At 41.6% G+C, this 25,455-nt stretch overlaps 1 protein-coding gene and 1 long non-coding RNA gene across 8 annotated transcripts in view; one reads left to right on the forward strand and one right to left on the reverse strand.

Annotated features, from left to right (window-relative positions):
- Positions 1-3,449: 3,449 nt before the first annotated feature.
- LOC118350773 (uncharacterized) lies at positions 3,450-4,673 on the reverse strand. The gene is made up of 2 exons (XR_004805246.1): positions 4,613-4,673; positions 3,450-3,836 (listed from the first exon to the last, which is right to left on the reverse strand). It is a non-coding gene; the product is annotated as an uncharacterized LOC118350773 (long non-coding RNA).
- A 773-nt stretch (positions 4,674-5,446) lies between these two features.
- RAPGEF2 (Rap guanine nucleotide exchange factor 2) overlaps positions 5,447-25,455 on the forward strand; it is a 241,852-nt gene continuing 221,843 nt past the window's right edge. For all 7 annotated transcript variants that reach the window (XM_025439185.3, XM_025439188.3, XM_025439190.3 and 4 more), the window contains exon 1: positions 5,447-5,680. In XM_025439185.3, the coding sequence (XP_025294970.1) occupies positions 5,612-5,680 (69 nt within the window). In that variant the 5' untranslated portion in view covers positions 5,447-5,611. The remainder of the gene's footprint in view (positions 5,681-25,455) is intronic.

The following is a 25,455-nucleotide window of genomic DNA, read 5'->3' on the forward strand; positions in this document are numbered from 1 at the left end:
CTGGGTTAACTTTGCATGTTTGAAATCGAAGGTCTTTTTCTCTTTGAATTGTTACCTTGAGCATTCATGATACCCGGTATGGGCTTTTAAAATCTATGCATCAAGTACTCATTGATTATGTAGTGGCATTTACATTGTTAGGTTTAAAAGTGAAGTCTTTAATTCTACCTATTTTCAATATAAAAAAAAATCTGTATATCTTACCTAATCCCCTTTAAATGGGTGGACTGATTGTGGACTATAGTTCTACAGGGCAATTCATAAAAATAAATGCCAAACATCAGTCAACAATAGAAGGAATCGACGGTGGATCCAAAGTTTAACAATGCATTTCCTTTCAGAAATGTCAGCATCAGCTTTCTCATAATAAGGAAATAAAGAGGGTTGTTTTCTCCCACTAGCCTAATATTTGAAATGCAAACAAATCAATGGAAGAAAGTAGTTATGTCAGTATGAAGGATATAATAGTGTAACCAGATAGAACAGTTTTGTTAGCCTGAAGATTTTTTTTATATGTATATTTAATTTTATGTTCAAGGCAGACCCACCGTGATAATGATGTTAAATTAGGGGAAAAAATGGGTTTCTTTTCATAGAACCAGTTCCAAAATATCTAAACATCCATGTGACATTTACATTAGTATTTTTCTTACTCATGTGGCAGCATTGTCAAATCTGTATTTATTAGAATTCCTGTAAAATCAAATCTAAGACTCTGATTCTAATTGTGCTTTTGATATGCTTCACCTAACTTGTTTTGTGAGCTCCATCCTACCAACACATTGCATCGTTCCCTGGATGTCTGTCACTGCACGCCCCACCAGGGACTCTTCTGGAATGCTATTTGCAGGTGAATCCAGTGTTTCCTAGTGGAGTGTGCTGACTGAGAATGATACAATGTCTAAGCTACAGCCTTCCACTCTCCTGAGATTCTCACTGACTTGATGTCAGGGGTAGAAGTAACTGTAAAACAATATTAAAAAATGTTTTGGGGGGAGGGGGAAGTATGTGAGGAATGTCATTAATAGAATTCAACTTCTCTCTGCTCTGAACCTTCTGTTCAGAGAGTTTTAACAACCAGAGAAAACGGTAACCAGAGGAAATTCTTGTCTTAACAGAGCAGGGAAGCTTCCTGGATCTTTTCAATCACCCTCACCATTCTCCTGTGTAAGATGAGTAAATTAACCAAGTGGCTGGTACATAGAACAAGTTCCCACAAGGCCAGGGAAGGGACCATGCTTGTCTTATTCCATTGGTATTCCAAGCATCAAAATCAGCACTTGGCATACAGCACCCAAGAAACATTTATTGACTGAACAGTGATGCTCAATGTGTGTGTGTATGTGTGTGTGTGTGTGTGTGTGTGTGTTTTAACAAAGTGACTTCTCTGTCTCAATCAACTAGTCAATAGATAATAATATAAATATAGATAGATCAATCCTTAGCCTTAGGTCATAGCTGGAGTCACAAGAATTTTTAAAAATTATTTTAATTCACTTTAAAATGACTCTAAAATACCTAACCTTCAAAAAAAAAAAATACCTAACCTACATGATATGTTAATATAGGTAGGGATGTACTAGATTTTACAGTTGGAAAGAAAGAGATTTTTAGGTTACAAGTAAAATGATATTAAGGCCAGAACTCAAAATGCATTTCTGATTTAAAACTTAGTGCTCTGTCTCTGTTTATCCTCTAATGATTTCTGGATAATATGATATTGTGGAGACAGAACAAAGAAAGCCTCATTTTTATACTCGCCTTTATGATGCAGCATAATAGATGGCTTACTTTGATTATGGTTGGTTGACACAGTTTAGACTATCTGGCAAATAGGCAGATTTGTGTCCAGTTCTGTCATCCATGTTATACCTAACCTGCTGTTGGTGCTCAAATGATACTGAAAGAGCAATGCATGCCAAGTATCAGATGTCCTAGATGCCGAATGGTGATAAGCATTATTGACATACATAGAGAAGTAGATTTTAAATAGTGGGAACATTAGCTGTAATTGAAGTTAAATGATAGTGTAGAAGTTGACAGTGAGTCATTCTGGCGGTGGAGAAGACCTACTACTATACCTTACCCGAGGTCACTGGTACAGTTCAGTATCACAGTGCAGCACTCAGAAAAAAAAAAAAAAAAAAAAAAAAGAGCTGGTTTTATAGCTGGAATTCACAACTTTATGGCTGTGAGATCCAGGTGATGGGGCTTCCTGCCTACTGCCCATGCTCCGAAGGACCCTGCACTAGCTTCACACTTCGTCATGGGACAAGGGGTTCCATACTCTTTGAGCACCCAGAACCTGGAACTTACTGCTCTGCGGCTTTCTGGCCTGATCCTCCAAAGCTGGGGCAGGGCTAGAAGAATGGCTGAGAGGTGCCTTCTGCAAGGAGTATGATGCAGTTTGGATGTGCAGGCCAGGGTGTCCTCATGTGCATGAGCCTCTTTGTGGTATGGGATGGGAAGAAAATGGAGTGTGAGTTTCAGGCCAGAAACCACTAATCCCTGCAGCACTATGTTCCAGTTAGTGTATAGTTGTCAGTATTTTTTAATAGGTATATGGATGTCCATCATTAGCTAACCCCAGACCCTTCCGAAGTTAAAGGCAGGCCTGAAACTAGGGCAAGTCAGGTCACCTATTTTAGTCTCAGTTTCCTCATCTGTAAACAGGATGAGGAATAAAATAAAATAGATGGTAAAGAAAGCAAGGAAGAGAACAGGGCATATGAAGTTATAGGGAAAATGACATTTGAATAAAGATATGAAGGAGGAGAGGTTTTGTTTTTGTTTTTTGGGGGCCTGGGGGAGCAGGGAGGTAATTCAGGTGGTGAGAAGGCCATGAGACTGGAACTTGTTCATTATGTAGCATCTTCATGCGTTCAGAAACAGCATCTCCATCTCCAGTGTGGCTAGGAAAATAAGGTGGGGGTAGAGGAGCAGGAGATGACGTCAGAGAGATAAGCAGTGGAGGGAACAAGGTCCATAGGTCATTTAGACTATGGTAAGGACTTTGGTTTTTACCTCACATGAGATGAGCTAATGAATTTTTTTTTTTTTGTTTTTCTTAGCTGATGAGTAATTTGAGCTAAAGTGAAAAGACTCACTCTGGCTGCTGTATTCAAAGTAGACTGCTGGAGGCAAGGACAAAAAGAGGGAGACCAGGTAGGGGGTAATTGCAAAGTGCAGGCAAAGGGTGATGCTGGCTTGGACAAAGGCCATGGCAGTAGGGGTAGTAGATAGAGGGTAGATTCCAGATATGGTGCTTTGAAGGTTCAGCTGACAGATTAGTGACACTTGTGGGGTGTAACGGAAAGGAAGGACTCAAGAAAGACTCCAAAGTTTTTCAACTGAGCAATGGCAATGGTGTCGACAGCATTAACTGGAATGAGGAAGGCTGTGGGTGGGGCACTTTTTGGGTAGGATATCAAGACTCTGGTTTGCAAACGTTATTTCTGAGATATCTATTAGACACCAGATGGAGATGTCAGGTATATTTTTTCACTTCGCTGGATTTGATTTTCTTCTCCTTCTCCTCCTCCTCCTCTTCCTTCTTCTTTTCTTCTTCTTCTCTCTTTACAGAGCTGTATTTATTCACGTCCCTTTGCTTTCAGTGTGGTGGTCTGCCTCACAGAGGATTTGATGCTGGGGCTCAACGAAGCAGTGAAAAAAAATGTGGGGAAGCAGTTTCAGTAAAAGTAATACAGAAGGGTCTAGAGGTCCAGTTTCACAGGTTGGGCAGTCAGTTTTCTAGGAAGCCACACAATCTGTTTATTGACGCAAAGGTGACTTAAGGATCCCAAAATGTTTGCTCACAAGCAATGCATCCTAAGTGTCTAAAATAAACTAGATGTTAAAAAAGTATGTTGGAAAATTTGAAGAACAGTTCAATAGAGTAGGCCATCAGTGTAACAACCCTCCTCTAAGTATAGCTTCCACATAGACATCAAAACATGAACTTATTGGGAGGGGGGGGGGGGCAGGAGGGAGACGAGGCAGATAAAAATAAAACCCTAGGACCAGAGCAGCCGAGCTGTCCCCGGGCTTGGCCGACCTTCACACCTGGACCTGGCACGGGAAGGGAGGCGGAGGGGACCCGAAGCAGCAGGAGGGGAGGGTGTCTCTGCCCCGAGCGGGTGGCGGGTGGCGGGTGGCGGGTGGCGGGTGGCGTGGACATCTGGGGTCTGCACAAGGAGGGGCGCTCTGCCCGGATGCAGCCCCGGCCGGCAGCGCCTCTGATCCTGCCGCAGGCCGGGCCTCGGGGGCTCAGACTGAGGGCCTCGGAGTCCGGCCAGGCCCGGCGGGCGGCGCTGGGGCTCGTGGGGAAGCTGGCACTTTTCCACGCCCTTAGTCTGCGGTCACTGAGGTGTCCCAGGGGGGCGGTGGGCACGGGAGGCCGGAGCGGGCAGCTTTCCCGGCCGCGAGCTGCACACCGAGGCCGGAGCGCCGACCCCCGGGATCAGCCCGCAGCCGGGCCGGTGCCCCCGGGTCACCTCCCTCCCCTCACCTCCGGGGAGGGAGCGGCCGCCGGGCCGGGCGGGGTCCGGGGGCGGGGCGGGGGCGGGGGCGGGGGCGGCGCGGCGACCCCTCGCGGCCCGGGCGTCCGGCTCACCTGGCGGCGACGCGAGGTGCGGCTCGCGGGGGAGGGCGCGGCCGGCGGGCGGCGGGCGCGGGCGGCGGGCGCGGGCGGCGGGGGGCGGGGCCGAGCGCCGGGACGCCCCGCCCCCCGTGACGTGGCGCCGCCCCACTGGCCCCCGCCCTGCCACTCACGCCTCACCATGGTTGCAGCACAAAGCAACAAGCCCCGGAGGCCGCTTCCTCCCTGAGGAGCGGCTCGGGCGGCCGGAGAAGGCGCAGGAGGAGGAAGAGGCGGAGGAAGCGGAGGGGGAGTCGCCGCTTCCCAGTCGCCGTGTGCGAGGCGGCCGTGCGCGGCTCTCGGCTCTCCGCCCTCGGCCCTCGGCCGCCCGCCGCCCGGAGTCCGACCGCCCCCCCCGCAGGCCGGGAGCAAAGTTGCCGGGAGCCCCCGGGCCGGGGCTCAGCGCGGGCGGTGCTCGGGCCGCTCCGCTCGGGCGCGCGGATGGGGGCGGGCGGCCGAGCCCCCGGCGGCGGCGCGAGCGGCAGGGGCGGCCCGGGGGGATGCAGCAGCAGTCGGGAGGCGCGGCCGAGCCCCGTAGCCGGAGACTAGGAGCGGCGGCGGGCGCCGGACCTGACTGACCCCGCGGCGCGGGGACCCGGAGACCCCGGCGGGACCCCCGCGGCGAGCGAGCCCCAGCGGCCACCGGCCCGAGCGCCGCAGCCTCTCCCGCGGACCCGCCGCCCGCGCCTCGCCGACCCGACTGCGGCCCGCGGGCCCGGGAGCCAGGCCCCGAGGGAGCGGCGCGCCGGGAAGCCCTCGCCCGCCGCGCGGAGGAGGAGGCGGAGGCGGAGGCGGAGGCGGAGGCGGCGCAGCTCCCGGCGCCGAGCGCCCGCGGGGACCCCCTCGCCCCCCCGAGGCCCCGCCGCCGCCGCGGTTTGGCCGCCGGGCCTCGGGCGGAGCGCGCAGGGCGGGGGCCGGGAGGCGGACGGGCGTGCGGAGCGGCCCCGGCCCGGCCCGGCCCGGCCCACGGGGGACATGGCGTCCTACGTGGATAACAGCTTCCGCCAGGCGGTGATGAAGAACCCCGCCGACAGGACCCCGCAGGTGAGGCCCGGCCCGCGCCCCCGCCCCCGCCCCCGCCTCCGACCCCGCCCCCGGCCCTCCCCGCCGCTGCCCCCCCCGGGACTGGCCCCCTCCCCCCACGCGTGTCCCGGGAACTGACCTCGTCTCCCCCCACCCCGTGTCCCGGGGACTGACCTCGTCTCCCCCCACCCCGTGTCCCGGGGACTGACCCCCCCACCCCTCCCACCCCCCCCACCCCTCCCACCCCCCCCACCCCCCCCACCCCCCGTGTCCCGGAGACTGACCTCGTCTCCCCCCCCCCCCCGTGTCCCGGGGACTGACCCCTCTTCCCCCCACCCCGTGTCCCGGGAACTGACCTCGTCTCCCCCCACCCCGTGTCCTGGGGACTGACCCCCTCCCCCCCCCCCCCCCGTGTCCCGGGGACTGGCCCCGTCTCCTCCCCTCCGTGTCCCGCGGACTGACCCCCCTCCCCCCCACGCGTGTCCCGGGGACTGACCCCCCCCTACCCCCCGTGTCCCGGGGACTGCCCCCCCCCCGTCCCGGGGACTGGCCCCCTCCCCCCCGTGTCCCGGGGACTGGCCCCCGCCCCCCCGTGTCCCGGGGACTGGCCCCCGCCCCCCACGCGTGTCCCGGGGACTCACCCCCCTCCCCCCGTGTCCCGCGGACTGACCCCCTCCCCCCTCCGTGTCCCGGGGACTGGCCCCCCCACGCGTGTCCCAGGGACTGACCCCTCTTCCCCCCCCCCCCCGTGTCCCGGGAACTGACCTCGTCTCCCCCCCCCCCCGCCCCCGGGTCCCGGGGAATGACCTCGTCTCCCCCCACCCGGTGTCCCGGGGACTGACCCCCTCCCCCCCCCGTGTCCCGGGGACTGACCCCCCCTCCCCCCCGTGTCCCGGGGACTGACCCCCCCACCCCCCGCGTCCCGGGGACGGACTTTGCCAAGGAGCTTCGCGTCCTCGCGGGCGCGGCCCGGGGCTTCGGAGTCTGGCGAGGTGGGGGCGTCGCCGGCCCCTAGCGCCCCGCTCCTGCCGCGGGCTGCAGGCCCTGCCCTCCCTCTCCTCTCTCTCCTCTCTCTCCTCCCTCCCCTCCCTCCTCCCTCCTCCCCCCTCCCCTCCCGGGCGTGAGGCCCCCTTGCCCCTCGGGTTCTTGGGTGTGTGCGGGCCTGTAGGAAGGAAACCCGCAGGGCTCTGCGAAGGGCAAATCCCCGCTGACCGCAGTAGAAGGTTGGGATGTGTCTACTTGGTGTCCCGCTTGTGTGAAAGGGACGCCGCTTGCCAGTCGGGGGAAGGAAAGTTGGTCAGCTAGGCTGGTGCTTGGAGTTTAAATCCAAGGCAGGCGTCAGCGCGGAGCCGCCCGGTCAAGGGCACCCCTGAAAGGGCGCCCTGCGGATCCCCTGGGTGTTGCAGGAGCTTGTCAACATTAGAGAAGTCTGCGGACCTTTATAGGGCCGTTTACCTTCAGGTTTATTTGTCCTCTTTAAGCGGAGCGATTGCTGATGATGTTGGATTTGGACTAGAGAGGGTGAAATTTTATAAAAATGTGGTGGTTTGATTTGTTTTTAGTTGCAGACTGGTTAATGACACATATTCCCAAGCATTGGGATGGTGACTGCAGGGGATCCTGCTGCCAACCCTCTTAAGACCAATAAGCCCTCCTGATCCGTGGGACCATCAGACATTTAGGATCTAATGCTGGAAGGAGTTGCTTCACTTGTTAGGTGTTGGATGCCATCTGTTCAAACCCAAATGCTCTCCTTCTCTGATGTTGATTGTTATTATTATTTAATGTGGGGAGAACAGAATAAAATAGAATCTTTCACTGGCTGCCTTTGGACAAGGCCCAAGAATGGCACCTGGTACCGTTAATGAGTTTTCATTTTTCCTGGTGGAGCCATCACATCTGGGGGATCGTAGGTTGCACCATATTTACCAAAAGAGTGGAAGATGTTCGATAATATTATAAGAATATTCATTTCACTATACTTCAGAAAATGCCAATTCTAAAGGACTATTTTATCAAAACCAAGCAGTGTCTTCTTGCTTTGGTCTTGGTCCTGGGCATTGCACTGCCTCCCATGGGCCTTCTTCCTCTACTGTTTGTTTAAAAATTGTCAGTTGAATCAGTCTTCTGCATGTGAAAATGCACGTTTTCAGTGGTAGTGTGACAGAAAAGCAGATTTCAGTGAGATATTTCAGTTCCTTTCAGTGTCTGTAGCGCCAAATGAAATCACATAGGCTGAGAATATTAGAACCTAGCAAGGCAAGTGGAGAATATTAGAACCTAGCAAGGCGGGTCAGAAAATGATGTCATAGGCCGTTAGTGGAAATTAGAGACGGTGTGAGCGGTGCCTTCGGTTCATTAGTTAGAACAGCAATGACTTGAAACCTACTATCAGTTGGAGGTGGTGGTCACCAAACAAGACTGGAAGAGACAAAACCTCCACTGTGAAAGCATGTGGATTGTTCCAAATAAATGAACTGTTAAACTTTCCTCTTCTCCTGCCAGTTGTGTAGAATAAAAACTGACCTAGCATAGAACTTGGCCTGATTCAGAAGTGGGCCGGTTACTATTAACGCCACAACATGAAAGCTTTATTGATAATCGGAAAGCAGCACATTCCCCCCCCCCCCCACCCCCACCAAACCTTTATAGAAAAAGTAAACCTGGAGAAAGCTACCAAACATTTTGAACATTGTTAAGTGCCAGCTGCGTTAACTTTGATATTCATTTGGTTATTACTAATGCAAACTCCACGGTTGCTTATTGTTATCTTAAAGAGAAAGTACCTTGAAATGTGAATGTTTTCCCATCCTTACCTGGCTGGTTAAAAACAATCTTCTAAAAGTTTGAAATGTATTAAATTGTGTGTGTGTGTGTGTGTGTGTGTGTGTGTAGAGGTGCTTTTTATATTGAGTGCTTTGGTAATGTAAACACTCACTGTATTTTGAGTGCTGGAAATTTTTCTCTCCCATCTTTTCTCATTAATGCTAGAAAAATTTTGTAATATGAGGAAAGTAAATGTATTAAACTTGATGTCACAAACAGAAGGATATAAATTAGGAAAGTTTTGCTGTCATGCTTCCTTCTGTTTTACGGGATAGACTCGATAAAGGACTTCATATGATTCTCCTTATAGGCAAAAGGAAGATGCTTTAAAAGAATAGAGGAAATACATTTTTTTTTAAAAATCCAGGTTTTTAAAAAAATCCCCACCATCCCAGTTTGTCTTTCAAACCCTGATAAGACATAGTTTCGTATTTAGGTCAATCAGTTGCCTAGAAGTTAATAGAGATGTTACTAGTGTAACCTAAGAAGTTAGCTAGAAGAGAATTTAGGGGTGGGGAGAGCCCCAGTGTAAACACAGAGACTGCAAATTAGGGAGCTTCCAAACACACCTGGGAAATGGGAACCTATTTTATTTAGCCACATTAGACAGGCAGAATGGTAAGGAGAAATAAAGTTTCCTGAATTCTTAGCCAAGTCATGCATACTTAGATTTAAGACCCTGTCACTCTTTCACCTGATATTCTGAGAGAATGAAAAAAATCTTTGATTCAATATGTGACCCGTATTACGTGTTTGGAAACCTGGCTAAGTTTTAGTCAATGGGGCTACTGTATTCTAAATAACAAACCCCTTGAAAATAATGAACACTAAACGTTGTATTGATATTTTTCAGAGCGCCTATATTGAACAACAGGACTGTTAAGTAATTGCTTTATTAAACTATTTGGGTTTATGCTTTAATCATTTAAATGAAAAGCTTGGTCACCGAAGCAATTTAGTAAAGTAAAAGATGTAAATAAATTACAAACAGCTTTATCCCCCAAGGCTTTAAACAATAAAATGCTTTTTCTAAACCATTTTATTAACTGGTTGAGTTCAGACCCTTTGTAGCTGCTTCTGTAGAGTGTTTAAGTGCATGATTTTAGTTTTTCAGGTGAATCGTCTATTGCTGAATTGTTTTCTTTCAAGATCTAATTTGATATGTTTTTAGCTAGTAGCTGTAACAGTTTTTGTTTTTTTTTTAATGGTGTGTGTAAAACAGCTCCATCTCATTTCTTCCTCATTAATAATATTACTTTGTCCTTCACTGTTGAAAATTTCTTTGGCTCCTGAACCTTTTGATTTAGTTGTTAACTCATGAATTTGTCAGCTGAGGTCTCACAGCAGTGTAAGACTTCATTCTTTGCAAAGTCACTTAGTCATAGTGAGAGGGCTGAAAAAATACCTTTTGTCCAGAGAACTTTAAATTATGAGAATCTGCACAAAACAGTATCTCTGGTAAATAATTAACTTTTAAATCTAGTGAAAGAATTATGTTCAATACAGGTATGTTTTCCATTTGAATTTCTTTTTATCATTGTTTACCAACAGTTTCATATTTTAATTTGACAACTTAAACTTTGATTATGTTTTAGCAAATTTTAGGGCTCTAGTAGTAAATATTTGGTTTTGAAGTAGTTTTTGTTGAAAAAAAAAAACACAGCTAAACGATCTTTGTGCGGTTTTGCGAACTGTATTTTACTAAGTAATTCCTGTTTGGCCACAAGCATTTATTTACCCTTCATAACAATGATCTTTGAATTTATAGGTTAAAGTATATACATATTTATAACTGAAATACTAATTTCAAACTGTATTGGCATGTGACATTGAACGAGTACTTAAATTCATGGTAAAAATTGACATTTTTTTTTTTTTTGCAATAATGATAGAAGCTTAGTTGCCTTAACCTTTTAAACAATTAGTAATTAGCAGTTCTATAATTAGCTTTGCATATCTTGGCTAAGGCTGAAAATGAATCTCTCCCAACTGCAGTGCTGTATGTGGACTGGTTTAATGCAGTTCTTCCGAGGTCCTGTTCTTTAACAGAACAGTTACAAAAAAATAGTAACAAAATAAGACTAGGAAAAGGAAGGGGACTTGCCAACTTGTTTCATTTTTTTTTTTCCTTTCAAGAAAGGTTGTGAAATAACAAAATAAACTTACAACCTTTGACCACTCTCATAAGAAAGGGAGGATATACCACCGTCTTTGGGAAGTTAATTTTCCAGGTCAAAGATTCCTTGATTCATAAGAAAACTCACTGTTTTTGTTTTTTTGTTTTTTAATTTTACTGTCAGTCTGAAAACCGCTTTATCTCAAGTGGGTTTTGGGGGGAGTTAAATGATAACAGTAGGTCTGCCTTTGCTGATACTTGAAATTCAAGTCACCTAAAGTAACAGTGGGGTAGACTTCAGATACAAGTTAACTATCTGAGGTAAAGATAAAACAGCGCTTTAAACAGCCCTTTAAAAACACAGACTGTGTTTCTTCTTGACTCATTTGAAAACTTTTTTTCTTTTAGTGAAGAAGACTTAGGGGCAGCCGGGGTGGCTTAGCGGTTTAGCACCGCCTTCGGCCCAGGGCGCGATCCTGGAGACCGGGGATCGAGTCCCACGTCGGGCTCCCTGCATGGAGCCTGCTTCTCCCTCTGCCTGTGTCTCTGCCTCTCTCTCTGTGTGTCTCCCATGAATAAATAAATAAAATCTTAAAAAAAAAGAAGACTTAAAATTACCTGAAATAACTTTGATCTAGACTAAAGACATAGGGAAATGTGATGATAGTTCTTTGATGTCTAAATTTTATGGGCCATTCCCTCTCCTCATCCCATTTTTGGCACCAGGTAGTTTTATCCATAAAATACGGATTCTAGCTTCCTGAGGTTGTTTGTGGACTAAGTGACTGAAAGTACAGTTACTATTAGTGCAGTGTCTACTAGTAGTTTTTATTGTAGCACAGTTTACTGAAATACTTTCTATCAAGCCTTGGGAATTCACAGATGAAATAAGACCTCCATCTCTCAACTAACTCACCAGTGTATTGTATTCTCTAAGTAGGATGTGATTCATTAGTGCTGTAGCAGCTGTTGAAGAGGTTTGGACTATCTAGATGAGATGTCCTCTGCCAACACTGAAGAGGCTGTGAACTTCTTAGACAAGCATGTACTGAGTCTTAGGAAATTATCCACCAGTGGAGTAGGGAACATGCAGGATATTCCAGATTGACCTGTCATAGAAGTAGCACATGTGATTGTAAGAAAGTATGTGTAGACCTTTGTTCCATGTACTTGTAACCAAGGGAATGATCAGGGCATGGGGAGTGATTCCACTGGAGTATAGAAGGTTGTGGTTTGAAGGAAGGAAAGAGGAGACCAAGAAATCTGTTAAAGACTGATGTCTTTTCTTAAGGCTTGAGATAGCTGGGAGCCTGAGTTACACAGTGGACATGGGCTAGAATTGTTGCAGTAGTAGAATTTGTTGGGCAGCCTGGCAGAATGTGTGCACATTTGTATCAGCTACTCACTGTATCAAACTAGCTGCATATTTATGCCTGTTACAGCCTCATCATGGCATGAGATTATGATGGACATTTCCTAGTTCGTAGGAAAATATTCTAAGTTGTTGAAAAAAATTTTTTTTTTGTTAAAGTTTTTCCTTTATCTTATACTATTTTTTCCTTAAGCTTTGTGGTCTTCTACAGTTTGGAATCTAATATGAAATATCTGACTTATCATATTATGCCAAACATGTTAATATTTCTTATTTTGTAACGATGTGATTTTCAAGCATTCTGTCCTTTGGAAGAGTTGAGGAATATCTGAATTTAAGCAGGAAAAATGGACTTATTTATATAAAGACTCACAATTGTCTTATGATAGGACAATGTAATGATTATAGTGAGTGAGAATGGTTCTTTATTCCCCTGCACCATTTTTGTTTAGACAGACTAGTAAGTTAGGAGGGAGAAGCAAACTGTACTACGTATTATTGCTCTTTTGTAGCTTTCATAAATTGAAATGTATAGTTAAAGTATGTTCAGTAGTTATAATGTCAGCCTTTGTAGGGAGAAAAACAGGCTGATTACTACTTTATTTTGACTGTTTAGGATTTTTATCTATTCAGGAAGAAAAAACCCCACCTCTGGTCTCACATGCTAATTAACTACTGCTTATTGAACTATTTACCCTATGTATTTCTTACTGTACTCAGGTGTTTTCTTTTTCAATCTGTGGGAGGATTTACCTTTAATGTGGTCATGGTGGGGTTAGTTTTGTGATGTTGGAAGTTTAGACCTTCTTGCATTTTGTTTTATTTTTAATATTTTATTTATTTATTCATGAGAGACACACAGAAAGAGGCAGAGACACAGGTAGAGGGAGAAGCACACTCCCTGTGGGGAACCTGATATGGGACTCGATCCCAGGACCTGAAAGGCAGATGCTCAACCACTGAGCCACCCAGGTGCCCCTAGACCTTGCATTTTAAATTCTCTTGGGCTCCACACTCAGCAGGGAGTCTGCTTAAGATGCTGTCCCTCTGCCCCTCCCACCACTCATGTGCACTCGCATGTCTGTACTTTCTTTCTCTCAAATAAATTAAATCTTAAAAAAAGAAATTATGTATGTATATATATGTGTGTGTATATGTATGTGTGTGTCTGTATATATGTATATACACAAATATATCAGGTATCATCAGAATATTTGCATAGTCTCAAAGTATCTTCCCAAGGTTGATTAATCATAGAGGGGAAATCAGTGTGTTTTTATATTGAGGAAAACTGGTAGATACCAAATGAACCAGGTAAATCAGTTATCACACCACTGTCAAATAACAATATTGAGTAAATTTGAGGATCTAATTGGCTTTATTAGATGATTCATGAATCCGTATTCCATCTAGCAAACAGGAAGGAGCTTCCAGAAGCTGTAGAAAAATGGAAGGCAGAAGGGAGAAGGGATAATGAAAGAACAGATTACTTTAACTTTCTTTTGGGGGATGGAAAGGTCTATGTGGCAAACTACCTCATTGATGTTGACCAGTTAAGACTAAATTCCTGGAGAAAGTGAATTTCCTAATTCCTAATGAAGCTGCCATTAGATTAATTATGAAGCCTTGGTTTGACTACATGGGTTTAGCACAAGTGACTCCACTTTGGGCCTGTCGTTTGTTTGTTTTTAAGATTTTATTTATTTGACAGAGAGTCAGAGAACACAAGCAGGGGGAATGGCAGAGAGGGAGAAGTAGACTCCCCGCTTAGCATGGAGCCCGATGTGGGACTCAACCCTGGGACCCCGGGATCATGACCTGAGCCAAAGGCAGACACTGAAGGCAGACTGAGCCACCCGGATGCGCCTAGTGATAAGACACATCAACATTATGCTGCATTGAGAAGGGCACATCTGTGATAGTATTCTTACTGAAAATACTTCCACCTAAATGGCAGACCATACTAGACAAACTCAAATTTTAGGACATTCTACAAAATAACTGTACTCAAAAGTGTCCAGTTTAGGGGTATCTGAGTGGCTCAGTTGATTAAGTGTCTGCCTTTGGCTCAGGTTATGGTCTCAGGGTCCTGGGGTCGAGCCCTGCATCAGGCTCTCTGCTCAATGGTAAGTCTGCTTCTCCTTCTGCCCCTTGCCCCCTTGTGCTCTTAAATAAAGTCTTTTTAAAAAACTCTCTAGCTTATGAAAGGATAAAATGCTGAAGAATTGTTACAGATTGAGACTAAGGACATGTGATAACCAAATGAGATGTGAGATTCTGAGTTAGAGCCTGGACCAGAGAAAAAAAAAAAAAAAAAAAAAAAAAAGCAAAACAAAACCCAAAAACATAATTAGGACAATAGGTAAAATTTGACCAGTTAGATAATTTTACTGTGGTTATTTTGTTAAATTATGGGAAGCTTGGGGTGTATATAGGACCTCAACTATTAAAGTTATTTCAAAATTAGAAGTAAGAAAGGCCTAGCTTTTGAAGTCTTATTGTGACTCTGATAAGGGACCACAAATTAAGATATTTTGAAAAATAATCTTTTTCCTGATTAGTGATTTGGTCTTACTGAAGAGCCTAGTCCTTTTCTTGCTAAATGTTTTGTATGCACTGGACCATTAATGACATGGTCAAAGCAATATATTAGTTGGAAGAAATTTAAAATACACTAATTAATAGATAAGTAAACACAAAGAGCTAAAATAAGTTTTTGACTATTTATTCGTTTTTATTCCTATCTTGTAGACATTCACAAGATGCAATTTATTTTACCAGTTTTGAATGTTTCACAATCCTGAATTTTAGTAGTTTAGTGTATTTGGTATAAGAAAAAACATGCAGAAAATAAGGTATTCCATGTACATTAAGCACAATAGAAAAGAAATTGTGGTAGTAACTTAAGGAAGTCAGTCTAGCTTAAAATAAGGTTGTAGATTCCCTCCTCCCTCTTTTCCTTTCCTGTGAACTTAAAAATTATTTAAAGTATTACTTTTCATGGGAGTGAGGGGGTGGATGGAAGGAAAAAGCAAGGGTGTGTATAAGGAAGTTTGAAGTTTGGTCAGAGGCACTATTACCTTTATAGATGTGATAGTACTATGTAAGCTGAGTGTGGTCAGTACACTTTTTAGGAGTTTTTTATTTATTAGAACCACCCCCCGCCAAAAAAAAAAAAAAAAAAAAAAGAAGGAATTTCTTTTAAAATCAGTGTAAAGCAGAATATCCTTACCAGTATTTTTTTCCTTCATACGTACACCTTTATATTTCAATCATAAAGCCAAACTCCATGGTCTCTTGCCTCCAATAGTTACCTATTTTTTCTTTCTTTCTTTCTTTCTTTCTTTCTTTCTTTCTTTCTTTCTTTCATCTATCTATCTATCTATCTATCGTAAATACTGGAGAATGCATGCTGTATTTGTATACATTAAAAATATGGGACCTAATATTTAGATAACTACAAATAAACTGCAAGTCTGAAAGTATTTACTATTTTCAATTATAAAAACATAAACCATTTAGTTTCTGTATTTTAAGAGATTTTTGTTGTTTCATGTTTTCAATAATAAATTAGATTTGAGGCCACAAGTGAAAAAAGAAAAGAGCTGGCCAGGCTTTGAAATAACTAAAGTCTTAAAATAAAAAATGTAAGAATATGTAGGTGTAGACTAAACCTATGTATTTTAACATTCTTTCAGTTATTCTGTGTATAAGTAACTATTTGAATTATTCAAGCCACTAAATTTCTGATTTCTAACGCCTCTAACATACATTTTGCAGTCTTACAAATTCTGTTTTAAGCACCATGGAATTTATTAGGAAATAGGTGGTCAAGTTGTTAGAAATATTTGGCTACCTAAATTATATTATTATAGTATTAAGAAACTGATCGATTTTATACATTTTGAAATAGTTAGAAAGGAGTTTAAAAAATGAGAGTTTAGGGCAGCCCGGGTGGCTCAGCAGTTTAGCGCCGCCTTCGGCCAGGGTGTGATCCTGGAGACCTGGGATCAAGTCCCATGTCGGGCTCCTTGCGTGAAGCCTGCTTCTCCCTCTGCCTGTGTCTCTGCCTCTCTCTCTCTCTCTCTCTCTCTCTCTCTCCATCTCCATGAATAAATAAACAAAATCTTAAAAAAAAAAAAGAGAGAGAGATTAAAATAATGAAATGCAGTAGCATAAAATGCCAAGAATTGAGGTAGGGAGAGTTTGGCTGCATTTAAATTTTGGTTTGATCCCCCTACTTTTGTAGAATGGAAGAAATTGAGGAGCAGACTTCAAGAGGCACATTTTATCTGCATACCTGTTCCTATTCCTTCTATTGGGGGAACCACAAACCTCTTTTAGAGGTAGAAAATATAGGAAGAGACCCAAAAGTTCTTCCCAGTATGAATCTCCAAACCTAGATTGGGAATTCCTAACCTTTTTTTTTTTTTAAATTTTTTTATTTATTTATGATAGTCACACACAGAGAGAGAGGCAGAGACACAGGCAGAGGGAGAAGCAGGCTCCATGCACCGGGAGCCCGACGTGGAACTCAATCCCGGGTCTCCAGGATCGTGCCCTGGGCCAAAGGCAGGCGCCAAACCGCTGCGCCACCCAGGGATCCCTGGGAATTCCTATCTTGATTCTGTTTCTTTAGTATGGTTTAAATCTACATTATACAGAGAAAACTGTGGGAGGTAACATGATAAAGTAATTTCACTTTAATTAATCAATTTTATTTTTATTTAAATTCAACTAATCAACATATAATGTGTCATTGGTTTTGGAGGTGGAGGTCAGTGATTCACCAGTCTCATATAATACCCAGTGCTCATTACATCATGTGCCCTCCTTAATGCCCATCACCCAGTTACCTCATCCCCTACCCCTATCCTCTCCAGCAACCCTCAGTTTGCTTCCTATGATTAAGAGTCTGTTTTGGTTTATTTCTCTCTCTGATTTTGTCTTGTTTAATTTTTCCCTCTCTTCCCCTATGATCCTCTGTTTTGTTCTTAAATTCTACGTCTAAGTGAGATTGTATGATAATTATCTTTCTCTGATTGACTTATTTCACTTAATATTCTCTAGTTCTATCCACATTAGTGCAAATGGCAAGATTTCATTGTTTTTGATGGCTGAGTAGTATTCCATTTGTGTGTGTGTGTGTGTGTGTGTGTGTGTACACATCTACCACATCTTCTTTATCCATTCATCTGTGGATGGCATCTGGGTTCTTTACACATTTCGGCTATTGTGGACATTTGCTGCTGTAACCATTGTGATACAGGTGTCCCTTCAGATCACTACATTTGTTTCTTTGGGATAAATACCCAGTAGTGCAATTGCTGGGTCGTAGGGTAGCTCTATTTTCAACTTTTTGAGGAGCCTCTATGCTGTTTTCCAGAGTGGCTGCACCAGTTTGCATTCCCACCAACAGTGTAAGAGGTTCTTCTATACCTGCATCCTCGCCAACATCTGTCATTTCCTGACATCATTTCACTTTATTTATTAATTTTTGTCATTTCACTTTAGAAGTCCTTGTTCACACTTTATTCTGGGCTGGCTATTTTCCTTTGTAGTTATACATTTATATCTTTAATTGTGTTCACAGAATAGTTGTTTTGAATTCATTTAGTGGATTTCCTTAATGTAACCTAGTCGTAATGTATGATCTTGGCCTTTGTTGTCAAACACACTGCTTTGTGGTCCTGGGCAGGTTACTTAACTTTAGTGTGTTTCAGGCCTTCGGATTTCATCAACTATTAAAATTTCATGAAACACTGGGGCACTGACATTGATTTGTTACTTATTTTGCCAACTAAATATGTTAAAATGAATGTAAACTCATTCTCCACTATTCCCATTTTGTAAAAGAAAGGGCATTTTAGTATTATAAAAATAGAAAATCTCAGAATAAGTAAATTTAGCTTTGTTTTATTGTTACTTTTATTAAGGATTGATAAAAATTTTACATTGGTTGTATATGGTAATATTTACCTTGTTGTGAAGATTAAATGTGTACATGTGTATTAAAGTTCTTTAACAGTCTCTGGCATAAGTAATTTAATGAGTAGTTAAGAAAAATAGTTAATAATTTAATATTTCATGTTTATTATTATTTTTTCAGTAATTAGTATTCATTTACTCTCTTGATCCTTTCCCTTAGATAATTTTTCATCATTAGTATGCCTTGTGGCAAATTCACCGAAGTGATTTATAATATGAGTCAATTTCATACACTTGATTCATAGAATAAATTGTGTTAGGATTGCATTAGTCTATGGGGTTACCCAAAACTATACACATAGACTTAGTAATGGGCTTATTTTCTTCACACAAAAAGAAATCTAGGGTAGGTAGTGTAAGATTGGTGCAGATGCTCAAAGGTGTCCTTAAGGAAACTGGCTTAGTCTCCTACTTAGTGTGTGATTTTAGTTTCCAAAGTCTCAAGATGACAGCTGCACCACCAACCAGGGGAGAAGGGAGAATGTTTTCTTGGTAGGAGTTCATTTTTATTTTGAAGGAAAACCCTTTCCAAGTACTTGTCTTTGGCCAGAGCTTTATTACATGACTACTAGTAGCAAAGGAGGCTAGAAATTCAAATATTTTGTTTATAAACTGCCATATTACAGAAAGGTAGGAAAGAAAGAGATTAAGATGAATGAACTATGAGCTGATAGTATTTGTCCAACTTGCTTTGCATAGGAAGCAGATAATTGTAATAAGTTGAGGCAGTGATTCTCAGGAAGATCTCTTTGAAAATCTTACTGGAATATATAGCTATGTTATTATAATTATGGTTATGGAATCATACAGATACATTTAACTTCTTGGTTTGCTTATTAGGTGTATGGTTATTAATTTTCTGAACTGCAGTCTCTTATCTGAAAATAGACATAACAATACCAGTGCATGAGCATTATGTGTAAATATAAATATATACAAATTTATTTATGATATTTATTGAATATCAATGTAACTTTTAAATATAATCATTTCTAAGTGGTAACTATTGATTTATATATATATATATATATATATTTTTTTTTTTTAGATTTTATTTATTTATTCATGAGAGACACAGAGAAAGAGAGAGGCAGAGACACAGGCAGAGGGAGAAGCAGGCTCCATGCAGGGAGCCCGATGCGGGACTCGATCCTGTGACTCCAGGATCATGCCCTGGGCCGAAGGCAGGCGCTAAACCACTGAGCCACCCAGGGATCCCTTGACTTATATATTGGTTTAAAGTTAAACATAGGCTTATATTTCTTAATTTGTTACTTTTGCTTCAAATTTATTTTTAAAATTTCAAAAATTTCATTTTTAAATATGCTCCATTTGTCGTGTGTGTGTGTGTGTGTGTGTGTGTGTGTTTAAGATTTTTATGTATGTATTCATGAGAGAGACGGAGACAGACATAGGCAGAGGGAGAAGCAGGCTTCATGAAGGGAGCTTGATGTGGGACTTGATCTTGGGACTCCAGGATCATGCCCTGAGCTGAAGGCAGACGCGCAACAGCTGAGCCACCCAGGTGTCCCCATTTGTGTATTCTTATATTACTCTCTGTAGTAAATACTTTATTTTTCTGTGACTTTAAGGCTGCAATTGTCATTCCTCCTAGAAGTTGAGTCATTACTATAAAAATACATATACATTTGGTATAAAACATTTATAAAGATAGCTGTTTGGTTTTCTGTATTTTGTTGAATCCATACTTATAAGCTTATGTCTTTAAGAAAAATGGTTTGATATTGAATGTTAAACAAAACTAGCTTTGATACTAAAACTTGAAGTATGCACTACGTCCTGACTTAGAGCAATTGTTGTGTTTACTTATGGGCTTTTTATGGTAGCATTCAAGGTTTATATAGATAAATGGTGCTTATGTGTAGTGAGATCAGTTAAACAATCTGCTATCAAAAACTAACGGATAGATATGTTATTGGAGAGTCTTGGCTATTTGTCATTTAAAAATAGCTTATGTCTTCATACGTTCCTTGTTTGGGTGGGTAAGGTAGGGTATAATAAATGCCTGAAATTGGAATCTAAGTTAGGACCCTGATTTCATTTAAAATGGATTAGCTTGCACTGTGTCCATATACTTCACTAGAGATCTTGCTGGTCTGGGGCTTAACTATCCATCTTTAAAGCTCAGGACTTGGCATACCCTTTGCAGAATTTGAGCTAATAAATGTTTAATGACTTGATCTTTCTTTCCTGAAAGTATGAGATACAGGGAAAAAAGTAATTATATACTTTTGTGTTAATAGCAAGTTGAATAAAAGCTGAAAAGGAATAGTAATTTTTGGTTCAACTTCTGTAACACATGAGTCCTCCTATTTTATTTTTTTAAAGATTTTATTTATTTATTCATGAGAGAGAGAGAGAGAGAAGGAGGCAGAGACACAGGCAGAGGGAGAAGCTGGCTCCATGCAGGGAGCCTGATGTGGGACTCCATCCCGGGTCTCCAAGATCACGCCCTGGGCTGAAGGTGGCGCTAAACCAATGAGCCACCCAGGCTGCCCAAGTCTTCCTATTTTATAGAAACATGTACCTTTGTGGAACAAAGTTATTTTTATTGAGTGTCAAGCAGTTGCCTCCCTGTGAGTTTAATCACTTTGGTGCTAGTATTTTAAACTGTCATTGACATGATGTTTTCACTGGCATTTAACATAGGGTATAAATTCTTTCTCTGGGCTCCTGTGACATTTTTGTACTATTATGCAAATTTTGATTACTTTGAGATTTTTGACTGTCATCAGGAACAGTAATTTAAATTAATGACGGACTTAAGTTATAATTTGATTCTAGTATCTAAAACTAATTTGCTCTTACTAAGTAGAGATCCTAGCCTTGACCTATTTTAGCAGATAAGACTATTTTTTAATCATAGAATGCTTTACAGGCAAATATATTAAGGGGTGATGTCAAGAATAGATTAAATATACTCCATTGAAATCTTACTCAACTTACTGATTATAAAACTTTAAGAAAAAGTAAGCTGTAATAAAACTTATTGTAGGTAAGTTTTTTTTAATAGATTTTTAGTGAGAGATACATTAAATACATAGAGGAGTATATTAACTTTCACTTCATTGTCATTCTGTGAGTTTTTTTTTTAAGATTTTTATTTATTCATTCATGAGAGAGACACAGAGAGAGAGAGAGAGAGAGAGAGAGAGAGAGAGAGAGAGAGACGCAGACGCAGGCAGGCAGAGACACAGGCAGAGGGAGAAGCAGGCTCCATGCAGGGAGCCCGATGTGGGACTCGATCCCAGGTCTCCAGGGTCACACCCTGGGCTACAGGCGGCGCTAAACCGCTGCACCACCAGAGCTGCCCTACGAGTTCTTTAGTTTTAATTTTGACATATAATTGCTCCTTCATGGAAGGAGATAGTGTGATTTCTAGAGTATCTGGAAGGCCCCTAATCCAATAGAATGGTTTTCTCATCCTCTGATTATGCCTAAGGTGACAGTGAGGAAAACCTTTGTCCAAATTGGTTCTTGGTATTGAGTGGAACCTTAGGAACCAGCTGATCATTGTCCCATAGAGCTGTAGATGGGCCCCAGGAGACTTCTTAGAGGCCTTTGAGGAGACCTGGAAATCTACCCTGGTTTGCACACTTAATTTTAATTAGAAAAAGGAGATTAACTAAAAAAATGTTGAAAATTCCTGATCTAGTTTGGACTGCTGAGTGACATAAACAACAAGAGTAGTTATGTGAATTTCTCCACTTTGACAGAGACAGAATTTAATCATCCACATTAGGGTGAGCAAACTATTGCCCTTGGATCAAAATCAACCTATTTCCCGGTATTGTAGGTAAAGTTTTATTGGAATACAGCTACGTTCATTCTTTACCTCTTGTCTGTGGCTGCTTTCATGCTGGAGGTTGAGTTGAGTAGTTGACAGAAACAATGTTGCCTGCAAAGCCTAAAACATTTTATTGTCTGGCTCTTCACAGAAAAAGTTTGCCCTTTCTCTTAGACCTTCATATAGGTGAAAATGCAGATATTTTTGGAAGAGTGTGGGTGTGGGGTGACTATTTAGTACTGTTATCAGTTAAACCTCAAGAGAAGTGGAAAGTTCTTATTTAATGTTTGATAGGGTGAGGAGTGAATGAAGCTTTGCTATAAGAGTGAATTTTATAATTCAAGGGGCTGTTTCCAAAAGCGAAAATGTCTTTATTTCTAATTATATGCCTTAAAGTCTGTACTTTTCTCAGTCAAGTATATGATAACTGCAGAATTTTGGAGTTGTTTATAATGTAGTTCTGAGCAGAGTCGATTAAATAATCAACTTTCTTGAATGGTCTACAGTTTAGAAAACTTCAGAATGAAAAGATAGGTTGGAAATGTGTCTGAGATTGGTCAGAATATTAAGTCATCTGGGGATCCCTGGGTGGCGCAGCGGTTTGGCGCCTGCCTTTGGCCCAGGGCGTGATCCTGGAGACCCGGGATCGAATCCCACATCGGGCTCCTGGTGCATGGAGCCTGCTTCTCCCTCTGCCTATGTCTCTGCCTCTCTCTCTCTCTCTCTCTGTAACTATCATAAATAAATAAAATTAAAAAAATAGTTTAAAAAAAAAAAGAATATTAAGTCATCTGACCATTATTTTTCTTTTTCACTCAGTATTATTCTAACTCAGAATTTATTTATGTGTATGGTGATTTTTAGAAATTGTCAGTAAATTGCTTGAATTCTTCAGTGATTACAGTTAAGAATGTTACAGTTGCTATTCCATAGTCTGTTACTAGTCAATTCATAAAACGAGAACTTTAGGAACTTTTTGAAGAACAGTAATCCCCCATATTGTAAATTAATTTTCTTGGCACATGTCATATGTTTCCATTTCTTTTTTATTTCAAGGTAAGATAACTTGGTGAAAAATTTTTTTTTGACAGAAAAGAAATTTGTTACTTCAGAAATACATGCTGTACTACTAGTGAATGAAGGCTATGTGTTCAATAATATAGGAAATGAAAACACTGATTTTAAATTCAGTTAACCCATGAGGTTTGTGTTCTATTTCTTAAATACCTTAATAAATAAATAAATAAATAAATAAATAAATAAATAAATAATTTTAATCATTTATTTTGCCAACAAATACAGTAAAAGCTTCAGAACCATTCAAACTGAATATTTAGAAAGCTAGCTGCTTATAGGACACATTTAATCACTGATTCTTAGCAAGGCTGTTTTCTGCTTCTGTGATGGAACATTTATATATTTCTCTTTTGTTAGATGGAAACTGTTAATTCCTCCATATTTTGCATATACTCCATAAGAAATATCTTGCTGACTTTCCTAGTGGTTACCAAAAAAAGTGTTTCACCGCCTTCTGGTTTGCTTACAGGCTTGAAATGTTTAATCATGCTAGGTTAAGAATTTCTAGTGTGTTTGATATGCAATGGGGAATCATTGGAAGCTTTTGAATCCAGGCAGTGAGTCAAGATAGTGCTTGAAAACACAATTTTGTAGTGTTAGGATGAACGTGAAGGTCATGGAGGACAGCTACAGCTTTTGATGTGCTTGAAGCCTACCCTCAACTAGACTGGGTGCACTGGTCTAGAAATGACATGGAGGTGGATCTGTATCAGTTTGAAATGAAACAAACTTGGGAGGAAGAGGGACCAGCAGTTGCTCAGTACCATACTTGAAATAAAGGACTATTATTTTCATGACTGTTCTTAATGATCAAATATGGTGTAAGGGCAAGATACATGACTGTTTTTGCATTTTATATTAGGAATATGTTAAGAATAATGTCTTACTAATTTAACATTGTTAACTGTACTGGAATCAAAATAAAACAAAACACAAAAAAGGAATAACATGTTATAGTCCATTGACTGTAGACTGTGAGGACAAAAGTAAATGAGGAAATTTAATTTGTCAGGAAAGCCAAAGAGTTGTTTGAAGGAAGTAGGGGCACAGAATATGGATTCTTATTATTTTACCTTTTTTTTTGGTGTGTGTGGCATTAAACACATTAAGTTTTTCTTTTAAAGAGATTTTTAATTTAAATTCAATCTGCCAACATCTACATTAAGTTTCTCTTTCCTGGTTTGTCTGTTGGGCCCTTAATGAGAACATCCAACTGATTTTAGAGTTCAAGGATTTAACTCTTTTGTAATTGCAGCCTGTAGTCATTTTACTGAAAAGGTATCTTTACACAGAGTAAGGTGGAGGAGTGGACTCTTCCCAGCCTAGTTTCATTATTATTTAAAACAACAAAAACAGAGCTACTTTGTCAGTCTTTTATTTTTTCTTCTTACGCATAGCCAGACAAGGACTAGGACTTTTTAATCATTGTAGTAGAGTATCTCTTCGTGATCTTTACAAGTGGACTCTGAAAGGAGAAAATAAATTTTGTTCCATAATATTATTAGTAACATAACTGTTTACAAAGCATCTTAAAGGCACTGTATATAATATGTATTATTTATTTTGTCTGTCTGTTAGTGTTCACCTAGTGTGGTTTTTCTGAGTCCTACAGTTTTGCTCCTGGGAAGGATATATATTTGTCTAGGTTGTTGTCTTCAGTTTTCCAGCCTTTTTGGAAACTCTGGCTTTTTTCTAGGTTTTCAAGGAATCCTGAGTTAGATGAGAAGTTTTAATAAAATTTTTTTCCTGAATTAGGCTTTCATTATGAAAAAGGCAAAACAAAGTGAAATTATTGAATTCGTTAAGCCCATCGGTTATTATCAGGCCCCAGTACCTGGCGCATGCTAGACACTCAGTTCAATTAAGCAGCTTTGTGTTGTACTCAAACACCCTAATTTCCATTAAATTTGCAGTCAAGAATTATTTTTACTGCTACTTTATCTTATTTAAAATGACTATAGGCATTATCTAAATCTTGAAATTGGACTCAGAGATAAAACTGTTTATTTTTTTTACTAAGTTGTTTACCTTGCTCTATCTCACATCCAAAAAAATTTGCATGAGTCTATCATCTTTCCTCTTTGTGATGTGCTCTGGCGTTGTTTCAGTAGCTGTTAACTTCTTTGCAATTACACAAATTTTTAAATAATTAGTTAATATAACTTGTACATGTGTGGTAATAAATTACATCAAATGTATTAAAGAAAAGACTGTTCCATTGAGATTTGGGGGGTTAGAAGGTTAGAAGTGAAATTGCTTCGTGGAGAGCATATGCTCTACTCAGGGTGTAGGAGGGAGTAACTACTTCAAATTTGCAACAGTGTCTTGCCAATGTTAAGTGAAACTTTGTAGAAAATACTAATGAAAACATTATCAACATCAATGTACATAGTATCAGAACTCCTTACTCCCAAATAGAAATATTCCCAGCGTTTACTGTTCTTCAGCTACTTTTCCTTAGAGGATAATCAATTTTTATCTCTTGAGGTGTTATCTCATTTATAAAAACAATGTAGTCTTCTGAAAGGGTCAAGGACTAATTTGAAACTTCAAAACTGTTATACAGTATTTTGTATATTTCTACTTGTGATTTTTTTTTTGTTTTTTGT

Source organism: Canis lupus, chromosome 15 (genome assembly GCF_003254725.2).
Source record: "Canis lupus dingo isolate Sandy chromosome 15, ASM325472v2, whole genome shotgun sequence".
Classification (NCBI taxonomy): Eukaryota; Metazoa; Chordata; class Mammalia; order Carnivora; family Canidae; genus Canis; species Canis lupus.